At 47.5% G+C, this 22,529-nt stretch overlaps 1 protein-coding gene and 1 long non-coding RNA gene across 2 annotated transcripts; both read left to right on the top strand.

Moving 5' to 3' along the window:
- Window positions 1-26: 26 nt before the first annotated feature.
- Window positions 27-4,138, top strand: LOC108639934. Its single transcript, XR_003915858.1, has 2 exons — window positions 27-177; window positions 3,318-4,138. It is a non-coding gene; the product is annotated as an uncharacterized LOC108639934 (long non-coding RNA).
- A 5,696-nt stretch (window positions 4,139-9,834) lies between these two features.
- On the top strand, window positions 9,835-22,508 carry TMEM189 (transmembrane protein 189). The gene is made up of 5 exons (XM_029960439.1): window positions 9,835-9,951; window positions 17,971-18,062; window positions 19,531-19,675; window positions 20,309-20,521; window positions 21,355-22,508. The coding sequence occupies exons 3-5, from the start codon at window positions 19,621-19,623 to the stop codon at window positions 21,474-21,476; spliced, it is 390 nt and encodes a 129-aa protein (XP_029816299.1). The 5' UTR covers window positions 9,835-9,951; window positions 17,971-18,062; window positions 19,531-19,620; the 3' UTR covers window positions 21,477-22,508.
- The last annotated feature ends 21 nt before the right edge of the window (window positions 22,509-22,529 follow it).

Here is a 22,529-nt window from a genome sequence, read left to right as displayed (position 1 = left end):
CCTGAAAGTTTGCCTTGGTGTATTTACTTTGCAGGATATGGTGCAACTGTGAGGGTACAGACGGGATAGGGGATCCACACATGAAACCAAAGGGGACCCACCGGGCGGGACGTGGCTCAGGAGGAAAGTGAGAGACGTGCAGGGGAACGTGGAGCCCAGAGTTTTTCAATCTGTGGGGTAAGTTTGGGAAGAAAGACTGAATCTTGATGTCCGTTTTAATTAAAGACACCCACCTTGGGAATCAAACTTATATTTTCACTCTCTTACTCCCACATTTACCTGTCTACAAGCTGGTGATTCATCCCCAGAATAAAGGACATTAATTTAAAACAAAACATATAATTAAAGGAAGTAGGAGTGTCCTCGCCTCAGTAAAGAAGACCCAGCACTGCAGGGAAAATGACACTGCCTCTTAGAATAATGTGAAGCAATCCTGCGGTGTGGGAAATATTGTAACGTTAAGCCAGAGGAACAGGTATTGCATTATATGATTCAAACAGTCAACTGTTCTTAATGTTCAAACCTCAGAACTCTGAAAAGAGGAAGAATTCAAGAATCACTCAGCGGATCATCGGACTTTTTTTTTTATTTGCTTTTTCTGTTCATGTTTTAATAGGATTTTTTTTCCATAACAAAAGCCCCCTAACAGGTTTTCAGGCCTCAAATATTTCTAGTTCCATCTTTATCTATCAAGTTAATCTTTGGTGAATGCACCAGAGATTAAATTGGAGCTGGGCCTGGCCAGAGAGCTGGGTCTGGAGGTTGTAGTTGGAGCCCATACCTTCATAAATACAAACATCTGTATTGGGTGCAAATACTGGCAAGTTGCAGTGAGCCAGGGCTTGTTCTTCTGGCTGTTTACTCCCTCATCCTGCACCTTTATCCTGCATTCTGATCTGGCAGTTACATCCAGCGGCTGCCCTAACTGGCCCTTCCAACCGAACTCTTAAAATCAGTCTCATGTGCTTCCTACCTCCCAACTGTCTCAGGGACCCACAGGCAGAAGGTCTCCTGCTACGTGCACGGTTGGTCTCTCTTGGCCAGTCGTTGGCTAAAATCAAACGCTAAAGCTGGTTGGTAAAATTCCTGAACAGTTTTTCAAGATATTTTTGGAGATCTAAATTTGCCCTCTTCGAATTTCTCCCCTATTCTCTGCTGCTCTGCAGCAGAAAGTTGCATTCCCGCCTGGGCTGATCTTCCCCAACAAAATAAAATGCCTGTGCAACTGTCATGTGAAACAGATTCTATCAGGGATGGTGTGGCCCACACCTGCTTTCCCGGCCAGTGCTGAGTAATCCCGCAGTCACCGGGATCACATGGCAGCTGGGTGGTAATTCAGGTTGGATGCCCAGCTTGTCCCCTCCTTCCCTTCTCCCCTTCACCTCCCTGCTGTACCTGGATGTCTTTAAACTTCCTCCAGCTCACCTCAAATCCCAGCATCCACTCTCGTGTAGCCAACATCCATTCTCAGCTTCTCATGGGAACCTTGTTGGCGGGACTAACCACTTATCCAAAACCCCAGCATTCGGCAGGCAGGTTTTGAGCTAACTCTGGTCTCTTTTAAATTGTTTCTGCACTTGTCATAACAAATGCATGGCCAGAAGTGGGGGTTTTGAGATGGGAACAGGTGCAGAGCAAGGCTCGCACCACAGGATTGAGAGGAGGTATGGGCACACCAAGCTCTGTCCCTGCAAGTGCCTGGCTTGGCCTGGCCAGATATGCAGAGGCTGCTAATAATTGTCCTGGAAAACCTCCTCAGAGATGTTTTAGATAGGAAAAGAGATGCAGACATTCCTGGCGAAAGGATCCAGGCACTGGCAGCAGCCCTTCCGCAGCTTGTCTCCCAGAAGAGCCATTTTCGACTGAAAAGCAGCACTTCTGTGAAAAGCTCCTTCCTACTACTGATTTCATGAATTTTTTTTCAGAACTATTCAGTTGAGGAAGGAGACAGCATAACTCACAAATTACTCAGTAAGAACATAACATTTTCGAGGAAAAAAAAAAATCTGATGCAATAGCATCCAGATTCCTCTACATTCATGGGTGAAACAATACAGAAATGAGGAGAGAAACAGGAGGAGACCAGTGTGGTGAAAAGGTGGAGGGAAGAATGTAATCCTCACTGCTCATCTCTGTCATGAATTAAATTCTGCTCTCCAGTTTGCCTTTTGTACTGTAGAAGCCACAGCTTTCCAGCTCCAGGCTCGGACCTACAATAAAGCATTGCAGAGGCATTTTCTTCCTGGAAATTGTCTTCTTTTCCAGGATTTCTTGCAAGCTTTCTACTTCATGCACTTCAGGTCTGCAGCAGCTGTCCCTGGAATGACACCAGTTTTGGGGGGATGCTGTTAGTTTAGTGGTGATGGCTCAGACACTGAAGTGTTTGTCAGAAGGTCTATGGACTGAGGGTCATGCTGTAGAAAGAGGCTGGCTGAAACTTCTGATGCTTCTTGGTGCAGTTCTGTCCAATTTATTATTATTATTATTATTATTATTATTATTATTATTATTATCCCTTGCAGTAGCCTGGAACAGCACAAGAGGGGCAGAGCTGGGGCACAGGGAAAGGAAGGTGATGCCAGAAGTTGAGAGTTGCAGCAATGCCTGGGGTGCTGTGGGCAGTGTGTTGGAGGGGAGCTGGAGAAGAAGTGAGGGGTTCCAGACACAATGTCTCTGCAAACAGGGTGGTGTGGGAAGGGAGCACAGAGGTGGTGTGGGGAGGTCTCTGGGGGGTAGGAGGGGACCTTGCCTAAAAGACTGACTTAAGTAGTGTTGCAATAAAGGCTGCAAAATAGAGAAGTAAATTTGAAATTTATTTCTGAGCATGGCAAGTGCTCTCTTTTCCTTTCCTAGCCCCAGGTCCCTCTTCATTCAGCTGCACACCATGCACCAACAACTCACAAGTTGTACCTGGCAGAGGCCAGGTTTGAATCTATTGCTCTCTACTTGCTGTAAAACACCAGCACTTACAAAATGTCACAGGGGGACAATGTCTCAACTCCAAGAGAGGTTGGCTCTCCTTCCGTCTGCCCCAGCTCTCAGACCAGTCTCGACACTTTGCTTCATTTTAGCATCAAAAACGATTGCAACACGCTTTCCGCCTCCTGAACCCGCTGCTGGATGCTCTGCCTGGCAGTGCCGGGGCCCAAAGCTCCCCAGGCAGTCCCAGGCCCTGTCTCCTGAACTCCTTCGCTTCTTTTGTTACAGACCAGAACCCTCCCCCCTGAATGCTCCCTCACCCTATTCCCATGTGACATGGTGATGCTCAGGTTTTTGTTGGTCTTCTGCTGATTTTCTGCTCACCTCTGACCCAGCAGGCTTGGCCTTTGCAGCGCTGGGTTGCTCAATCCCCCTTTATCTGCACGTTGCTCTTTGCCCCACCGAGAGCCGCGGAGACGACACCTGGAGATTGGCACCGGTGGGACAACATGAGCGAAATACCTTCCCTGGCCACACGGAAAATTTTCCAGAGCAAATTTTTAGGTCAGAGCACCCACTCTGGGGCTCTGCAAAGGAAAGAAAGGAGGTAGAGCCAGAGCACACAAAGGCCCGTGGAAGGGAACAGTGACAGAGCAGAAGACATGGTCTCTGTCCTGCATGGCAGAGGGAGTCCATGCTGGAGCAGTTCTGCTGGCAAGATGTGGGCTGTCAGTCTGAGCAGGGACAGGGAGAGGTGACTTTGTATCTTACAAAGCAGCACATGTCCTTGTGTTCCAATAAAAATGGCAGAGAGGTTGCTGTCTAGTAGCTTTCCAGAAGTTCTCCATAGTTGTCTGACATTTCCTAGGTAATCACAGCCTCCTGTTTTGATGAATTTGGTACAGATCGTGTATTAATGATCTCTTGTGTAAGCGTTCGAAAGATTCATCAAGGGAAGAGGAATGCTATCCTTCCAAGGTATCCTGCCAAGTGTCAGAAGCTCCCAGGAACAGAACTCGATTATTCCTTCAGGAAATTTCTAAAAGAGGGAAGCTATTCCAAGGTCCTGAGGCTGCAGGACAGATAGCTGGAACTCCATGGGGTGTATGGCCAGGGGCAACACAAACCAAGGAAATCTGAGAGGGGAGTGGGCTCAAGTGGAGAATTAGAAGATTTTTTTCTTTATTAAAAGCATTAAAGATCTGTGTTCTAGACTGTACAAATACTTGTTTTCCATCTGCTCTAGTCCTGTGTGGAGCACCACGGGGAAAGTGGGCCTGCCAGGGAATCAGTTCGGGCTTGTCAGCTGTGAGTCCTGGCACTGGAACAGCGCCAGGGCTGATCTGTGTCACCTGGCTGGGCTGGGTGACGGGGGACCAGGTGGGGTAACCACGGTGTCCCGTCCTCCTCATGCTCCTCAGTCCCTGTCATCTCCCCACCTTCGCATTTACGGCCTTGGACGGGAGCCGTGGGAGTGGCTGTTCCAGCTCCGCCACCCACTGACACTTTCCCAGGCCGGCGAGAGCCCAGCGAGGAGCGGCCCCAGTTGCTGCTCCCGCGGGGCCTCGGGGCTCGGGCGGGCACGGCGGGGGGGGCCGGGGGAGCGGGGCTGGGGCGGCCGCGGGCTGCGGGCACCCGCGGGGGACGTGAGTGCGGGGCCTCAGGGCCGTGCCGGGCGAACCAGTGCGGGGGCGGCGGGCTCAGGGGGGATGTCCAAGTGAGGAGCGCGCGCAAATGCCCGCGTTTGCGGAGGCTCCCGGACCGGCCCCCGTTTCCCCGTTGTCCCGGTCCCGCGGGGCCCACAACGCACACGGGGCCCGCCACCGCCATGGCCCCGCCCACCGCCATGGCCCCGCCCACAGAACCACCCCTAAAATGGCCCCGCCCATTGAGACAGGCCCCGCCCACTCCCGGCCCGGGAGCGCCGCCGTGGCCGAGCCTGGAGCGCCACCTAGCGGGGAGTTCTGGGGGCGTTCCAGCCGTGATCCAGGTGTGTTCCCGGTGCGTTCCCGGTGTGTTCCAGGTGTGTTCCAGGTGTGTTCCAGGTGTGATCTAGGCGTGTTCCGGGTGTACTCTAGGCGAGTCGTGCCGAGCAGAGCCGGGCCGAGCCTGCGCACTGACCCCCCGCTTCTCCCTCCTCCCCAGGGAAGGAGGAACACAAGGGACAGTCTCCTGCTGTGCGCTGGTTTGGCTCCAGGGAAGGACCAAACCTCTCCCTCGGTGGTCCCGTCACACTGAGCTGAGGAGGTGAGAGCCGCTGACATTGCTGACACTGTGGCTTTGTTCCGGGCGAAACTAAGGCAAAACCATTTTCCGAGAGAATTTGATAGTCCATGCAAAGCCAAACTTCGGTAGCAATTTGCTGCTTTTCCTTCCTCCCCACAACCATTTTGCCCTGACAAACCAAGATCACCAACACACCTTGAAGGTCACTTGGAAAACGCTCCCAAGAACGTGTTTCAGATAGAACCAGATGTATCTTCCTCTGACTTACACATTTGTAACAGGGACATGGGGACACCTATCTCAAACCCACTGAGAGTGTTCCGCCCCCCCCCAGATGAGTAATTTCTGTGTTAGCAGCAAATTTATAGTTTCCAGAGTTTTTGAGATATATTTATTTATGTCTTTATAAAACTATATGATGAATCCAGGACCCATTGAATTCCTGAGCCACTATTTCAGTGCTATTTTATTTGATATTCAAATAAATCTGTTGCAGAAATTATTTTTGATATTTTTAACGTAGTACTTTGGTCCTGCTGCGGGGGGTTATCCACGGGTTTTGCCGCGTGGGGATGTGTTTGTCTGGGATCGCTGAAAGCACATGGGTCACCACATGCTATTGTGAATGAGTTTTTCGTCTGTGACCATACTCAGACTGTGTCAATACAAACTTTCAGGCACAGCATACTCCCTTGAGATGGTTCCTTTTTATCTGCACAATAGTGGCATTCAGGATTAAATATATGGATTCTTTGAATTTTGCCTGTCTAGTTCTCCACCGGCGGTGGGTTTATTGTCGCGATTGTCGCGGGGGATGCTGCGGGAACCCCGCCCGCGCCGGAAGGGAGCGCGCGAGGCACCGGGGACAGGGGGCGCGGCCGGGACCGCCCCGCACGGCTCGGAACCGAGGCCGCAATCGCACCGCCCCGCCCCGACAGCCCTAGACGCCCCGCACCGACAGCCCGGACCGCCGCCCCGCCCGCCTGGACCGCACCGCACGGCCCGGAACCGGGACTGTCTCTCGGCGACCCTTGCCCGCTCTTTGGCCTCGTTGCACCTGCCCCGTCAGCCTCTCCGCCGTCAGCCCCTGCTCCCAAACTCTCCTTGCTCCAGTCCTTCCTGCTCTTCAGCTTAATATCGGCCCCTGTCCGGCCTCCGCCCCGACCGTGGACGCCTCCCCTACTTCCGGCACGCACGCCGCCCCGCCCCGTCTCCGCCCGCCTCGGCCCGGCCTTGCGCGCCCGGCCCCGTCCTGCGCCCCGGACGTGCGCCTCGCTCAATTTGCGCGCGTCGCGGGTGTCGCGCTGACCCATTGGCGACGTCGGGCGCTGCGGCGTGTCGGCGGCTGATTGGTCGTGCAGCGCTCGTGGGCGGCTGTCCATGCCCTGCTGCGACCGCCGCATGCGCGGTCCCTGGTTTTTCGGACGCGGCCTGGGCGGGAGTCGTTCGGCCCTTGCGTACGCCCAGCGGTCGGTACATTGGCGGGCAGCGGCTGCGGCGTGCTCTGCTGTGACGCCCATAGGAGAGCCCCGGAGGCCCGTGAGGGCGGCGGGCGGCGCTGTGGTGCTGTCGCAGTTCACCCGGTGCCCGCAGCTGGATTGGCCGATGCTCTTACTCGCTCAGGTGAGGTGTGCGCGGTCCCGCGGTGAGCGCGGGCGGGGCCCTCGGGCGGCGTCTCGGGGCTGGCTCCTCTCGGGCCCGGCTTCTCCCGGGTGCCCCTCGCTCCCCCCGAGCACGCGTCTCGTTCCGACCGCCCGGAGCCTCTGAGTTTGCGAGAGGGTCCGGCCCTGCGGTTCGGTCCCCGGGGCTGTTGCGCCCCTCCTCGGCATCTCGGGCAGCGCGGGGCTCCCGGCGGGGCTGGGACCGGGCCGGGTGTGCGGCCCCGAGCGTTTCGAACCAGAAACGGCCCAGAACGGGGCGGGGGGAGGTGTTCTTTTTAAAAACTGGCAAACAAAAAGCGAGAGTTTCCTTCTAAAAGCGGGTCTGGTCGCTACACGAGGTAACGACAGAAGCTTTGGCTGAAGAACGTTTATTCAGGGAGCTGCTCTGAGGTCTCCAGGCCTGGCCCCTCAGAAAGGGGTGGAGGGATGCTGGAATTCCTGTTCCGGTCTTCCTGGAGCATGGTACACATCAAACAGGCTTCAATTTGTCGTTCGAGTGCTTACTGGATGACTATTCGATCATGCTGTGGAAATAGCTGCAAACTCCTTATAATTAGGTGTAGTTTGTGTTTAGCTCACAGTGTGAGCAGTGCTGGGTGTTCCTGCCCTTCCCAGTGAATCCATTTGCAGGTGAGGAATTAGGAAAGGGAAGAACCGTTTTCAGCTCTTTTTGGTTTCCAGCAGGTCAGCTGAGCTCAGCTCACACAAGGCAATTCCTGCACAAGTAGGTTCTTGCTCACACAGAGCCAAGGGATGATAAGGAAACCAAGGCCTTTGTTGGTTTGTCCGGCAAGTCGTTTGGGGCAAGTCTTCAGCTGGTTTTGGTCGCCTCCCGTTTGCCTTGAGAAGGTGCTGTGTGACATCTGGACACACAGTTCTGGTCCAGCCGGGTCTGGTTCCTCTTTTACACAAAAGCAATCCCTGACTTTGGCTCATGAGGAAAAGGTTTTCCTCCCCAAACAACTCACTGCCCTTATCGTTGGCTGTAGAGGGAGGTTCCTGGGCAGTCTGTGAAGCAGCACATGTGCAGTGATATTGTGTCAGAAAGCTGTGAGGGTGTGTTGGATACACAATTTTTTTCTGGCATTACATAAATAATTTGCATAAACAATGTCAGAATATGTATTATGGAGGAAGCACATGATGTCCAACTTCTGAATTCATTAGAGCATGGGTTACATTTGATTGTGCAGAATGAGTATGACTGGAATATCTCCCTGATTTCTTTAAGCACACTCTTTGTGGCTTTGTCACCTCATTCCTTCAGGCAGGACACACTTCTAGATTTGAATGCCCTTTAAACACAAGTAATTGGTGCTGACTCAGCTCCTTGAGTGATTTGCCTTCCCAGTGCAGAGCTGAGACTGCATTTTTGGACTCAGGTATCTCAAGTGCCATGCTGGGATCCCAATGTTCAGAGTACAGAAGTGTTTGCACACACTGAGCTCAGGGGACTTGCCATGGAGAAGCCTCATTTCCCGCAGCCAGCTAATTGTACCCACTTAGCTCCTCTAATCAGGGTGTGGTTTTCTTATGCAGGAAGCGAGTGTTAATTAACTCTTACTTTCATTACTCCAGGGATCTCTTTATAGAATCGCCCACATTGTCACCTGATGCTACTGTCAGATATGGCTGTTCCTGTGTCTTAATTTAATTTCAGGATTCTCTCCTCTGCTACTGCAGAGGCTGTTAATTTGTGTAAAACTGGCCTGTAGAAGTCTTTGTTCATGCTTTCAGATATTGCTTTGTAGGCACAGTGTAGGTAATTCTGATCCTCCTTTTATGTTCCTACTTCCCTGTTTGTTGTATGGTACACTTGAGAGGGAGGACTTGATTTAGCATTTAGGAGGAGAAATTTGATCAGGCAGTAGGTCAGGAGGGAGGAGGAGTAGGACAGAAGCTCTTGTCCTGAACACGTGCTAGGCCTGAGCGTGCCTGGGAGAGCACATGCACCTCCCTGGAGTCCTCACTCAGTGTTCCTTGGGTGTGGCTTTACCTCAGCAGGAGTGGGGAAGGGGCTGCTCTGGGGAGCCCTGGGCTGGAGGAGGCTGTGCTGGCTGACCCTGAGCGTGTCAAGAGCTGACTGCAGCCCGGGGCCCTTCTGGCCACGGTGGCAGCTCAGATCTCCTGCCTGGCCTTGGGCATTAAAGGTCTGTTCCTGATTCCTTAATCCACATGGGCCTCACCCTGAGCATCCCCTGCTCTTGGCCTCGGAGCCTCGTGAGGATCCAGCAGTGATGAGCAGGCAGCAGCTTTCTGCTGCTAATCTGATATTCAAAGTGTTACTGTACTCTCATCTGCCTGTTCCCTTTCTATATTCATTAATGATTTTTTTATGGAGGTACAAAGTAGTACAGCAAGGTGCAGGAGAGAATTTGTGCCAGTTCTTTCTCTTTGCTTATTCTGTCCTTTGTCATCTCAGAGTGGCTGAGAGTTCCCTCCCTTTGCCTGGGAGCAGGAAGGCAAAAACAAGGCAGCAGTTCAGTGAGAAGCTTCAGAGGGTACACTTGCAATGCTAGACAAGTCATTCCAGGGCCACCAAAATACAGGATGGTGCTTTTTCCTGTTAGTGCAACAGCTTTATTTAAAATCTCAGAGCTTGTAAATATTACAGATCACGAGGAGATTTAAATATGTCTGAGGCCAGAAATTTGTTCCCAGATTCAGCCATTCCAGCAACACTGAATATTGGATGAAATGCAAATTGAGAAAAGGAGGAACATTATGCCAGCAATCTCAGGGAGAAGGAAACTAGGACAATGTGAGATGATGTCTGATTTGTCCCTGTTATTTGGGCAAGGGCAGAGGGAAGGGGTTAGTGGCGGCTCAGGGAAGAGGGATGTTATTTAACAAAATGACTGCACCTCCCATGGATAAATAAGTTTCTCTTTCAGTTCCCTGTCTGACAAATGGAACGAGTCATCCAGGCAGTAGAATGGTCTGTCTGTATTATTTCAGACTCCAAAATGTCCTCTCAGATAAAAGTAAAACGTGCTTTTTTCCTTTTTTTTTTTTTTCCCAACAGGAAAGAGGCTACAAGAATGGATCTCTGTCATCTTATGCTTCTCTCTGATCTGTTTCAATTTTTACAATCTCCTCTTTTATTTGCGACTGGAACACACGCCCTCGGTTATCGTTGGGATATGTAAGTAGGAACTGTTCACTGTCCCAAACAAGGCAAGACTGTTGGAATATGGGAAGCAAGTGTGTGATCCTTTAGGTTTGACTTGCTGTTGGAAATTATTGTGTGTGCAAGTGCAGAGCCTCTGAAACTGAGACCATCTGCAAAGTTTGTTACTGCTTTGTGTTTCATGTCAGTGGCTTCTCGGTATCTTAAAGGGGAGGTTTTTGACATAGCTGTGTAAGTTTGGTGGTTTTGGGTAGTCACTGCAAGTGTAAGGACTATTGAGAAGGAAAAGAGCTGTGAAGGTGATCAGAGATGGAAACAAAATACACTGATTGACAAAAACATTTACAAGAACTTTTCAGAAAGCAAAAGCTTGAGAAATGTTATAAAAGGTGGCTTTGAATTGGCTTGATTTCGAGGGACTGCAAAGTGACCATGAGAATTTTGGAGAACTGTGCTTTCATGTCAGGATGTGACATTTGGCCTTTGTCCTCAATGATGACTTTTTTCCGGCAATGCAAGACAAGTTGCTGCTTTCTTGTGGTAATAAATGTGACTGTTGGTCTCTTATTACTTCATTGGGTGGGAGGTGAAGGCAGGCAAGCCCAGCAGCTCAGTCTCACCTCTGTGCCTTGGTCTGTAGAGGTGTTTACATTGGCAGGATCTCGGTGGGGCAGAGCTGCAGTGGGAGCTGATGATTCCCCCTTTTCCATGGAGGAGACGAAGAACCAGGGAAGGCTCTAGTTTGCTGCTGTACAGCTTTACTGATAGAATCAAGAATTGTGTGGAATTAGCTACAGGAAAAAACTGACTCAGAATGAGCAGGGTGTGAAAAGGGACCCACATCATTCATTACATCAGTCAAAGCCTAACCCTGGGTAGGACTTGGATATTCCTTAACACACAGAGCAGAAAGTATCAGTGTTTACACGAGTTTTGTGGCACAGGATGGTGTGCAGCAGCAGTTGCACACAGACTTTGTTGAGAAGAGGCAGAGAGGGCAGCGGAGCAGGCGGGCACTCACAGAGGCTGACTCGGTCTGTGGGCACTGCCTGGGCACTGCTGGTCCCTGGGTGGGAGGGGATGTGGGAAAAGGAAAGAGGTTTCAGTTTAGAAATCTGAAGGGTCATCTATGCAATGCATACCTTTCATAGCTCTCTGGAAAACTTCTGCTATGGGAAGAGGGAGGGAATAGTATCCAAGCATTTCACCAGTGTCCTCCCATACTTGCAAAGAATACTGAATACAATAGTAACTCTTGTGTTGGGTGTGTATAAACATTTACATGCTTTTGCATTAATTGCCTGGTTAGCTGAAAGGAGAACACACAGTGTCATTCCTTAGGGCACTGTCTGAGGTAGTACAGCTGTTCATTCCTGTGCTTTAGAATAAAAACACATTTTTCTATAAACTGTGTGAGGTGTATGTTTTAGAAGAGAATGCTGCTTGTTTATAGTCACTGCTGTATATTGCTAATTAATTAAACAAACAGACAACCCCCCACCCAAAACACAGCAGCAGGTTCAAGCAGTGGTATATGATAGAAGCTATGAATTTCTCCCAGAGCTGGGAAGTGGCAATTCCTGATATCTGTGCAAAGGGGGCTGGGGGGAGCAGTGTCCTCCCACTGTGAATCACACCAGCCCTCTTGGCCTCATTCAGTCTTGCCTGCTCTCAGCTGATGAGGTGGAGGTGTTGGGAGGAATGGAGAAGAACATGGCCTGTGAACTGCTCCTTAGTGACAAGGGCAGATGCAGACAAGAGAATCACCAATAATGGTTAACCTGTAGTGCGATCTATTTGTTGCTGGCTTTCATCTCAAAGTTAATGCTGATAAAAGCTTGAGTTCTCTGATATCCTGGTTACCAGTTTTACTGATAAAGCAGCCAATTCAGTGATAGTATTATTTAAGTAGTAGTGAATGATTAAAGTATCGGAATCTGGATTCTGTGTAAATAAAATGGTGTGGAAATAACTGATAGTGTGTACAAAAATGAGTGCAATAAAATAATAAGTGCTGCAGGCTATCTTGTTTTGTTGTCTTCAGTACATTATTTCTTCAGGTGAAGTGTGAATTATTTCTGTAATTCACAGATTTTATTAGTTTGGGGTTTTTATATTAGGTTTTATTACTTTTTGTGAAGCTCATCTCCATGAAAGTCCTGATTCCTAAATCCTGTGGGTGTTACAGCGGGTATGGTTGGGAACACTGAGTCACAGGCAGCTGAGGTGTGTTCCAGTGAGGGCCCTCCTCAAGTGTAGTTTGGAATATTGACCTTTGAGATGAGGTCACAAAATAAACATTCTACTAATAAAGATGTAGCTCTGCATCGAGTTCACACCAGACCTTTGGAAACTTGAAAGGCATCAGTGATCCACTGGGATGGATCTGCTCTGCTGCACAGACCTGTCCATTGAATGCATTGTTGGCACCCCCTCTTATGCAAATACATATCTTCTTTTAAGAAATGGAGTAGTTTGAACATTCTGCATCATTCCACTTTGCCTGAACCCTGTATCTGTAATTAATTCTTTTTTCGTACTTTTAAAGGAACACTTAATTGTGGCATGAGTAATACTGTGAATACTGTAATCCAGAGATTCTTGGGACAAAAAAGGTCTGATCCTGCTCTGGCTGGCAGGAAGCAGGTCCTTCCCTCTGTGCTGTGGGAGGCAGGTCTGTGCTGCTGTGCTGAGTCACCCACAGCATCACTGAGGAGAGACCTTCATGGCCTTGGTTAGAATGGCTCCTGCACTGGGGGGTTTCCTGCTGACTAAGGATGATCTTGCTGGAAAGGAAGAGGCATGGGAGTCTCTTGTCTTTCAGTCTGGTTTAGCAGAGATGAGACAACTTCCTTCCCTTCCTCATTGTCAGAAAAAAAAAAAAAGGAGTGGGCAGAGGATGGATTTCTTTTGTTGCTTCTGTTAAATCCAGTCATGCCCTGTTCTGAATATCCTCAGCTGCTGAGCAGCCATGGAAATGTTCCTCTTTCTGCAAGCTGCCAGTCATGCAGATTTGAATTTGGTATTTTATTGGCATGCACACACATGCACCCAGTAAACTGTGGGCAGCCCTGGCTGGGGGTGGGGTGTGATGGAGGTTCAGCACCCCCATCTTTTCCCACTGCAGCAGGACACCATCCCAGCAGTGCCACAGAACCAGAGCAGCCTCGACCACTCTAATAGATGTTTGGTAGTGCCAGGGACAAGGCTGGCAAAGGTGTTATTGTTTGATAAGCAGAAAAGCCTCAGCAAAACACATAAGATCAAGTTTGAAAGCCCTTATACCTTCAGGTGAGTTTGTGGTGTCCAGCCTATTTTTCAGTACACTTGAGTTGAGTATGTAGTTCATATATTAATAGCGTCTAGATAAAAAGTTTGGCAAGTTAAAACATGGATCCTGGTTTTCATTTCCTCTCCCTCTTGCCTTTGTATAGGGTTTTAAACCCTCTTTTCCAAGTTGGTTGACTTGTTTCAGACAGTTGACTTTTATGTGCAGCCACATTTGCTCGTAACAGAGACTGTGCATTGCAGTCTTAAAAAAAAGAAAGTTAACTTTGTGTTGTAACCTGTTTATATTTGTAAGAACTGCCTCACATAGGACAGATATCTTTAGGAACATCTTGTGCCATGACACAAGGTACAGTTAATTGCTGCTGACTTGAGAACTGGGCACCACATTTTTTTTAACTGATTTGAGGTCCACGTTCCTGCAGATGTTGTGGGTTAGGCAGAGAGAGCACACGGGAGGAAATCACTTAGCAAGCTTTCAAAATAGAAACTGGATCTCATAAAGGCCCAGCAGCTCTGTGTTCCAAGCTCAAGCAGCTCTGCAGGGCTGTACTCCATCAGCTGCATTGCAGAGCCAAAGGATGAGTGTGTAACACACGAGAGCCCTGGCACAGGTTGGAGTAAAACCACTCCAGACACATCAGTGCTGAATGAAGGGCGTGCTGGGCATGTGGGGTGGGTGTCCCCATCCTCTGCCTCACAGCTGTAACATTTTGGAGTTACTTTGTGCACTACAGTGAGTTTCCACTTGAAATTTTGTTTTAAAAGGTCCTTGAAATTACACTAGAAGCCTCAGGTAGCAACAGAAAATGATCTTTTGCAAGTCTTTGTCACCTGCTGTCCTACCCACCTGAAGTACCCCTCAGTTACTTGGTAGCTGTAGGTAACTTTGTGTTTCCACCCTAAACTGTATCATCTCTTGCAAGTGGAAACTCCACAAGTGGTTAAATAGGCAAAACTTGGATTCTGTGTTGCACTGTGCACAAATGAGTGTGTGTTGTGTTACAATGTTTGTCTCCTGTCTCCTGTGGATCCTTTGGGCACTACTGGGGAGTTCTCTTGGGAGCCCCGGTCCAGCCCCCAGAAGGAGGAGAAGGAGGAGGCTGTGAAAGTGGAATTATGTGGTACAATTGCTGATTTGCACTCGGGCAGGTGATGTTGGCACCAGTTATCTGTTCTTCATGTCACTTGGATTAAGGGATGGACTTCCTGGCGTGCTGGCAGCTGTCGGGCAGGGCAGAGGGAGAGCTGAGCCCTTCTCCCCTTGAGGCTCCTGCCCTGGTGCTGGAGGGACACTGGTGGCACAGCCCCTTCTCTGTCCCCACTGTGTGCACAGGGGACGTGCTGTCGCTCTCTCTGGCAGCAGCAGGGACAAAGACAGCTCTGTGTGCCTGCCCAGTTGTCAGAGGCTCTCTCCAAGTTACAGGGGACTTTGGCTGAGGATTTAAGAGCTGTAGGTCTCGGTGGTCCTGATCCACTCAGAAAACTCTTGCACCTCAAACAGACGCACATGTGTTGGGTGTTGCCCTGCTGGAGTGCCTGGGCACAGGGCAGACCCTGAACAGAGCAGTGTGATGGTGGGTTACATCCCATGCCAGCCCAGTGTTCAGGTGCTGGGGCTCTGGGTGCCAACCTGCAGGCACAGAACTACCCAGTGCTCCCAGGGACTGAGCTCACCTTGCTTCATTCTGGGAGTGTTTTAAAGGGATGAAACTGGAGGATTAGTTGATTAATCATACTAATGAAAGTCTTGGATTTTTTTTAGTGGGAGAAAATTTGCTCTTGATTTTCATTTAGTATCCATTGTTCTCTGTACCTTTAATCACCACCTTCTGGGATGACATAAATGCTTTTTCTAGTAATGCATTTACAGGGAAAAGAAGTTCTCACAGTGGTACTTTTTATTTAAGAACCTGAGGCCTTGGTAACGTTGTCAGGACTTTGTCATTTAAATGTGCTTTACAAGCCCTCTGTCAGCTGGAGAAATAGCAGGAACAGCTTGCTTCGTGCAAACACACTAAGGTTAAAGACATGAGAATAAAATTTGGCTGCTCCTATCATTAAGTTTATCAGGCAGTGATTCTTAGCCAAGCTGTGCTTTGGTAGATGAGTATTTGCTTTAGGAGTCACTGCTGTTCAGCCCCAGGGGAGACTGTGCCCTAATTCCTTGGGGATCTCCTTTCCCTGGTAGTGTCCAAGCTGGCTCAGCCCCAAGGCCAGGTCAGGTCTGCTGCAGTCAGGGCTGAGCTGTGAGGTGTGGGGTGTGCTGCTCTCAGGGGGCATTGCTGGGACACAAGGATTACACAGCTCCCAGAGCAGGGATTCAGCACAAGGAGAAGCTCAGGCTCCATGAGAAACGTGCCAGTCCTGCCAGGGGAGCTCCTGTGACATAGCACACACTTTTCCTGCCTCTGGAGAGGACTTGTTTGAAACTGCAGCTATAATGGGATAGAACTAGTCTATATAATAATAATAATACATGTGCTATCTGAGCCCTTCTTGTGTTTCACAGTTCAGCTGCATTCCCTGGTTACTGCACTGTGAGGTCCATTCTCACTGAATTCTTCTCACCTTTATTAGCCAAAATGATGAACTCTTCTTTGCTACTTTCAAGCTGCTACACTTTGTGCTTGTTGGAATGTCCAGATTTTATTTTCTTAGCCTTGTAATTTGCTGTAGTATCAAGCCTCTGCCTTCTCTGTACTGAAAGCCACTACGTGGGGAAGGCAGATGACTAAGGCATTTTATTTTTATAAGCATGTAAGTGTTCAGAGAGTTCAGAGCATTCTGAGTTGGAAGGAACCCACAAGGATCATCAAGTCCAACTCTTTAGTGAATGGCCCATACAGGGATCAAACCCACAGCCTTAGCTTTGTTAGCACCATGCTCAAACCAACTGAGCTAATGACAAACAACTGTCACTTCAGCATATTGATTTTTAGAAAACAAGATTTTTTTTCTGTGTAGAGTTAGCTACTCCCCTGACCCTTTAGTGCTGTAACATTCAACTCATTCATACAATCACTGATTAAAAATTACTATACTTCTCAATGATGTTACACAACAGCATCAAGTTATTTAATAACACCTTATGCTGTTTTTTTTTTTCCTCTCCAGAGACTCTAACTGAATTTTTACAGTAAATATGAAACTTTATATGCTCTGCTGTAAGAACTCCAGGTTACAATTTGGTAATTATACCTGTGCAAAGCCAGCCTTACTCTCAGCCCATAAAATTTCGGCAAAGTACATCTTTTTGTTGTAAACACGTGAAGTAGCTTTGTCTCTTGAAGCCCTCATAGTGCAGTGCCTGCTCTCGTGGGGCTCCTCCCGCTGGCCCGGGACCAGCCAGCCCACGGGAAGCGGTTTGTGCTCCCTGCAAGAGCAGCCCTTGGGTGAGGCTGCGAGTTGTTGTGTCTGAGTTTGACTCTTAAACAAGGAAGAGGTGGAGCGGGGCCTTTTCTGTGGCCCAAACCCCCACAGCTTCCCTGGTTTCTGAGCAGGACACAAGCGAGACAAAGCTGTCTTGTGTTAATGGTGTGTTTGGGGCAGTTGCTCTTCCAGTCCTGTAGCCAAGTGGTGACTGTTGAGTGCCAGGTCCTGCTCCAGCATGGCCCTGACCCAGAGCAGGTCCCACTTCATCATGTCCCTGACCCAGAGGAGGCTCCTGTTCCATCATGGTCTCTGAGCCTGGGGACAGGACACACCCCAAGTGCTATGATGCTGGTCATGTATAACCTTAGTACAGTTTTAGCTCTTCTATTATTACTCATCCTGCACAAGTGCAGAAGAGTGAGCAAGCCCTTCTGCAGCACAGCTAGAATGAGATTGCTAGTAGTTAGGTTTTTTTCCAATTGCTGAAGTATAATGCATTGCTCCAGGCACCCTCCATTCTTCCCTCTTAGGTTTCTACCAGCTGACATCAAAGCAATATGTGAAACATCTATTGAACCCTCAGCATTTTGCCTCAATTTCTGTTGCTGCTCCTGCAGGCGTTTCAGACTCTAATGGTGCAGCTGCTGGAGGCCATGAGGGCTAATGGGGACATTAGCTCAGCGAGAACGGTATTTTAGTTGTTGCAAAGAGAAGTGTTGTTTGGATATCTTCCTCTGAACCCAGGCTGCTTGCCCTTTCAGCTGCTGGGAGCAGATCTAAAAGCTATTGTGTCCCACCCGGTCTCACTGGAGCTTGCGTGTGTGGTCTGAAACAAAAGCAAATGTACACAATTTACTGCTTATAAAATAAGCTGTCTCCAGTACAATAAGGAGATGCATGAAGAATGAAGTGTTTCCTGGTGTATTTAAGAGTTTGGGCCAACTGGATAATGGATTCAGCAGTGAGGGTTGATTTATGGTATGAAAAGAAAGCTTTCCGGGTAGCGGGTGCCACACTAATCGTGCATTTATTTCTTCTCCCTGTTGGAAGAGGAAAGGTGAGAAGGACTGCAGAGGTGAGGGATCAGCTAAGGAAAAGGTACCCACATGGAGTGGTCCATCTGTTCTGTACAGGATGGGCTAAACACAAAATCCTGCTATAGATTTAATGAAGATTGTTACTGTCCAAGTGGTCTGTTGTTAACCTCTTTTTCTTACTTGCCTGACCTTATGTTTATTCAGACTGGGTAGATCTCCTATGAATGCAAATATGTAAGTGAAAGGTAGATAAACAACTCGTAAAACAAGTATAAAATGTGACTAAGTCAGTAACAATGCTGTGTTTCTCTAACTGTCTCTCTCCTCATTGAAGTTGCAGGAGTTGTTACCGCTGACTTCTTATCAGGATTATTTCACTGGGGAGCAGATACCTGGGGATCTGTGGAGCTACCCATAGTTGGAAAGGTTTGAGATTGTTATTCTTAAGCTTGAAAAAGTTGTGAAATACTTTCCTGAAGCACTTCCAGTGTTCCCAGCTGAATTGGGCAGTTATAGGCTCTGTCTTCAGTCCTACCAGTGTAACCAGCTCCACACCCCAGAGCCCTCCATGGAACAGCACTGGGCAGTGCTGGGGCAGGGCTGTGTTTGCACCTGGCCTGGGTGACACGTGCAAGGTGACATTGCTCCATTTTATCACCTTGTTTGAGGTTTGCACACAGTTTTGCAATACCAGTGTTTGCAGACCTTCATGAGGTTCTGTGGGAACCACAAGTGGAGGAACCTATTGTCCCTGCAGCTGAACTCCTAAAAACTTGTGAAACATGAGGGTGCTCCAGTAAGAATCTTTGCAGCTCTCTGTTCTACTGCCCCTGTTGTAGATGTGGTAATATTAGAATGGTGATGACTGAAGATTTAATTAGAGATATATTATACACCTGCAGCTACAAATGCCACTTGCTTAGTGGAAGGTGCACTGGCTTCCATTGTAAGCAATCATCTGTTTTCTTAATTAAATTTCTAAGTAGTTACCATTAATTACTTCTCACAGTGCAATATTAGAAGGATCATTATTTTATTTTAAAAAAAAGCATGTGGGCTATTCCTTGTAATTATTCAGAAATACAGAAACTACCACAGCAGAATTCAGACTGCTGGTTTTGGTTTATTTTTGTTCACCTTCAATAGACTTAGTAGTCTTTGAATCCTGGCATCTCTGGACCATAGTTTACATTAAAAAAAAAAAGCTGGAGACTTTGCACTAGATGACCCTGAGTTCAGGCTGCTCAGGACACCTTTGCACAGGCCATATGTGATGGATGTGGTAAAAGCAAATCAGTAACTGGTTTGACTGTCACACACAGTAAAGCAATTGCTCTGTCTCCTCTAGGACTGTGTGTTCTGATGTGATTTCTGCTCTTAGAGGTGACTTTTGTAGTCCGTTTGACTTCCATTGCCTTATCCAGTCACTTAACTTGCATTTATTCTGTTAGAGCTGGTATCTGTACCCCATACAAAAATGATAGGTTGAATTTTAATATTTTAGTGTTTTTTCCTTGGTTGATGCTGCTTATTAAGCAAATTATATTTGTGATTTTCACAGGCTTATTTTGTCTGTGAAATTAGGATGCTGATGCTTTGTTTTTGAGATCCAGACACTACAGGTTCTAATTGAAAATTAAGAAGAATAAAACTGAAAACTGTGAAAACCTGGATTTGGGAGCTGAATTGCTTCTGAAATGTAAATCAAATAATCTGAAATGTTGTCATCACAAAAGTTTGATGCTGCTCACATGCTTTGTACTCTGGAATTCTCTTAATCTCAGTCATCACAGTAGAATGTATGAGAGGGGGTTTGGGGTTTGTTGGGGGGTTTCTTTGGTAATATTTTCTTTCCAAGACCAGTGTTGAGCTGTGGTGTCATTGTTTTTTCCAGGCTTTCATCCGACCCTTTAGGGAACATCACATTGACCCCACAGCCATTACCAGACATGATTTCATAGAGACCAATGGAGACAACTGCTTCATGACACTGGTCCCACTGGCCAACATGGCATACAAATTTGTTTCTTTTTCCCCAGGTAAGCTGCTACTTCTGACTTCTGTGGATTTAGCATTGTTGCTATTTAGATGAACATTTGTCTGTGTGAAGGTAGGAGAAATCCATGGCTGTGACATTACAAGGAAGAGCTGTTGGAAGCATGGTGCTCCTGGCAGGAGGGAGAGAAGCTTTTTTTCCTGCAGGTAGGGTGGCAGAAGGTGGCACAGAGGGGTTCTCTAGCTCAACAGAGGATAACTGGGGCTGAAGAGTTGTGCAACTAAGCATTAGAAGTTATGCTAAATATTCTTTTTATAAGGATCAAGCTGTGAGCATATAGGGAAACCTTTGTTCTAAAGTATATAACATATAACAACAAGGCTTCATCTCTGTGCAAAAGCACTTAATGTGCAAACTAGAAGTCAAGAACTAAAGGATTAAATTCATTTTATAGATGATCAACTCAGTTTGACTTCCTGTTTATGGTGCATTCACAGATATTGGCACTTCCCAGCCTGTCTTGTGACATTTGGGAATTGCTTATGGCTCACTGGCTCTTGTGACACTTCTGCCAAAGCAGCTTCGTTGAGGCCTTTGTTAGCTCCTGTGGCACCAGCCCTAGTAGAAATTTGCCTTTTCAGAACTGGTGTTTAAAGATGCACCTCTTGTTTTGCAGAGGCATTGTATGAGACGTGTCCCTGGGAGTGTTACGTCTTCGCGCTCATCATCTTCATCACCATGACGAACCAGATCCACAAGTGGTCCCACACGTACTTTGGGCTCCCACGCTGGGTCATATTCCTGCAGGACTGGCACATTATCCTGCCCAGGAAGCACCACAGGATCCATCATGTGTCTCCACACGAGACCTACTTCTGCATCACCACTGGTACTGCCCCTGGGGTCGTGCTGCAGCCTCCCTTGAGTGCAGTTCCCCTGCCGAGATGTAACTTAGGGGCAGCCTGTTGAACTGGAAAAGGGCATGAAGTTAACTGTGGACTTACTGCACAGGCTCTTAGTAAAACTGGAGTTGGTTTTGTTGCATAAAAAATGGGGGGGAAAGTTTTGTGATCAGCTAATGGTAACTTGCAGCCTGAGGGAATAGTCAGTGGTGCTGAGATCCAGTGGAGTGGTCTTGGTAAGCTCGTGCCTGTAATGGGTTTTGTTCACTAAAGTCTTAAAGCTGCTGTTCCTTCAGGAGAGCATTTAATCTGCAACTGGTCTGGAATGCTCATTTCTAAAGCCAGGCTTCTGGATTTTCAGCATCCACTCATTCTAACTCAGGGTAGAGGAGTGGACAGGCTTTGCTGCCTTTCACTTCCTTTTATATCCATGTTCAATATTATGCCCACTGGACAGATGGGAATGCCCAGTGACCAGTGTTGCACAATCCTAAATAAGTTATCAGGTTAATCAGACAGCAGAAAATAAACCACTCTAGTTCTTCATTCTGTCATTGACTTTGTCAAACAGTTCATGTGGGTTTTGAAACCTCTGCCAAGAAACAAATCTAGTTCTCATTAGCAGAATGTCATGTAAAAACATGATACAATTAAGAAGCCTGACTTGACAGATGATGACAAAAATCTTGCCACTCAAAGAGCTATTTTTTAGTCCTACTACGTCCTGAAAGTAAAACCTGACCATTATTAGCAGTCTTAGAGTAGTTGAACTTTGGATGCTATGACAAACTAATCCTCTTTTTCCTTTGCAATCCCTTAGGTTGGCTGAACTATCCATTAGAGAAGATAAGATTCTGGAGGTGTTTGGAGAACATCATCCAAGGACTTACTGGGGAGAAGCCAAGAGCAGATGACATGAAATGGGCTCAGAAAATCAAATAACTTTTGCCAGCCTTCTGCAATCCTTAACTTGTTGCCAATGTTGTTTTTAAAAGAAAAAAAAAATAAAGCCATCAGCCAAATTCAAGACCTGCAAAGAAATAACAGACTCTAAAGCACAAACTAAAAAGTGCTAACACAGACTGCAATGAAAAGAACTAATTCTTAAAACAATACTTGAAATGAAGATGATTACTCTCACTGAGCACCTTTTTGTTTAGCCATGTCTGCTTACACATTAGAACGTGCTGTGTCCATGAGCTGTCGGGCAGCCCGAGGGCAGGACAGTCACTCCAGTGGTACGTGGTGGTGTAGGAAACATGTGTTGTATCAACATTATTTAACACTTCCAAAATAGCTTGTTGCCTAAGTCCTATAGGGAGAGTGGTGACAAGGGTTTGTCACTCCGTGTTCGAGTCCAAGTGCTCTGCATGAGAGCAGTGTCAGGGCAGGGGGAGCCCAGAAAATCATGACTGTTCAATGCACTTTGTGATTGATCAATGTGCAGCTCTGTCTTCACTATCATGTTAAATCCAATTGATGTCATGTGGAACAGACTTTGAGAATCCTGCTCCTCCAGTGGGCCACGAATCCTCAAGTGTCTTCAGCTTCCCTTAAAATCAAATTGTTCTACTCTCCACGTGGAATTGAGCAAACCATTTCTACATAAGCCTTCAATTTAAGGAGCCTCTGAGGAAGGAGGGCACCCCGTACAACACCTGCTCGTGTGGAGTGCTCAATGATGAGTCTGCTATTAAGTGTTTCCTACCCTGACAATAAATGTTTAAACTAGTTCTAGCATTGGGCACACTGCAAATAGCTGTATTCAAGAGCTCAAGGTATCAAACTTGTAATGTTAGAAGGGAAATGTCAATGACTGGTGTTTTGTTCTTTTTTTTTTTTTTTTTAAGGTGCTTGCTTGTTTCTGTAAATAATATAAAGCCTTAATCTCTTCTGGTGTAATGGAATAATATTTTAATGTGATGTTTGAATGTATATAATATATTTATAACAAAGCAGTTGGATAATACTAATCATGTTTAAGTCTTGTTGCTG

The sequence above is a fragment of the Manacus vitellinus genome, unplaced genomic scaffold (assembly GCF_001715985.3).
Source record: "Manacus vitellinus isolate BGI_N305 unplaced genomic scaffold, ASM171598v3 scaffold_26_pilon, whole genome shotgun sequence".
In the NCBI taxonomy this organism is placed as follows: Eukaryota; Metazoa; Chordata; class Aves; order Passeriformes; family Pipridae; genus Manacus; species Manacus vitellinus.
This window is presented reverse-complemented; position numbering and strand designations above follow the sequence as displayed.

Coding starts and splice junctions, on each gene's coding strand:
- TMEM189 (XM_029960439.1), top strand. CDS start 19,621: ATGACACTGGTCCCACTGGCCAACATGGCATACAAATTTGTTTCTTTT. Junction 19,676..20,308: donor ATTTGTTTCTTTTTCCCCAG/GTAAGCTGCTAC, acceptor CTTGTTTTGCAG/AGGCATTGTATGAGACGTGT. Junction 20,522..21,354: donor CTACTTCTGCATCACCACTG/GTACTGCCCCTG, acceptor GCAATCCCTTAG/GTTGGCTGAACTATCCATTA.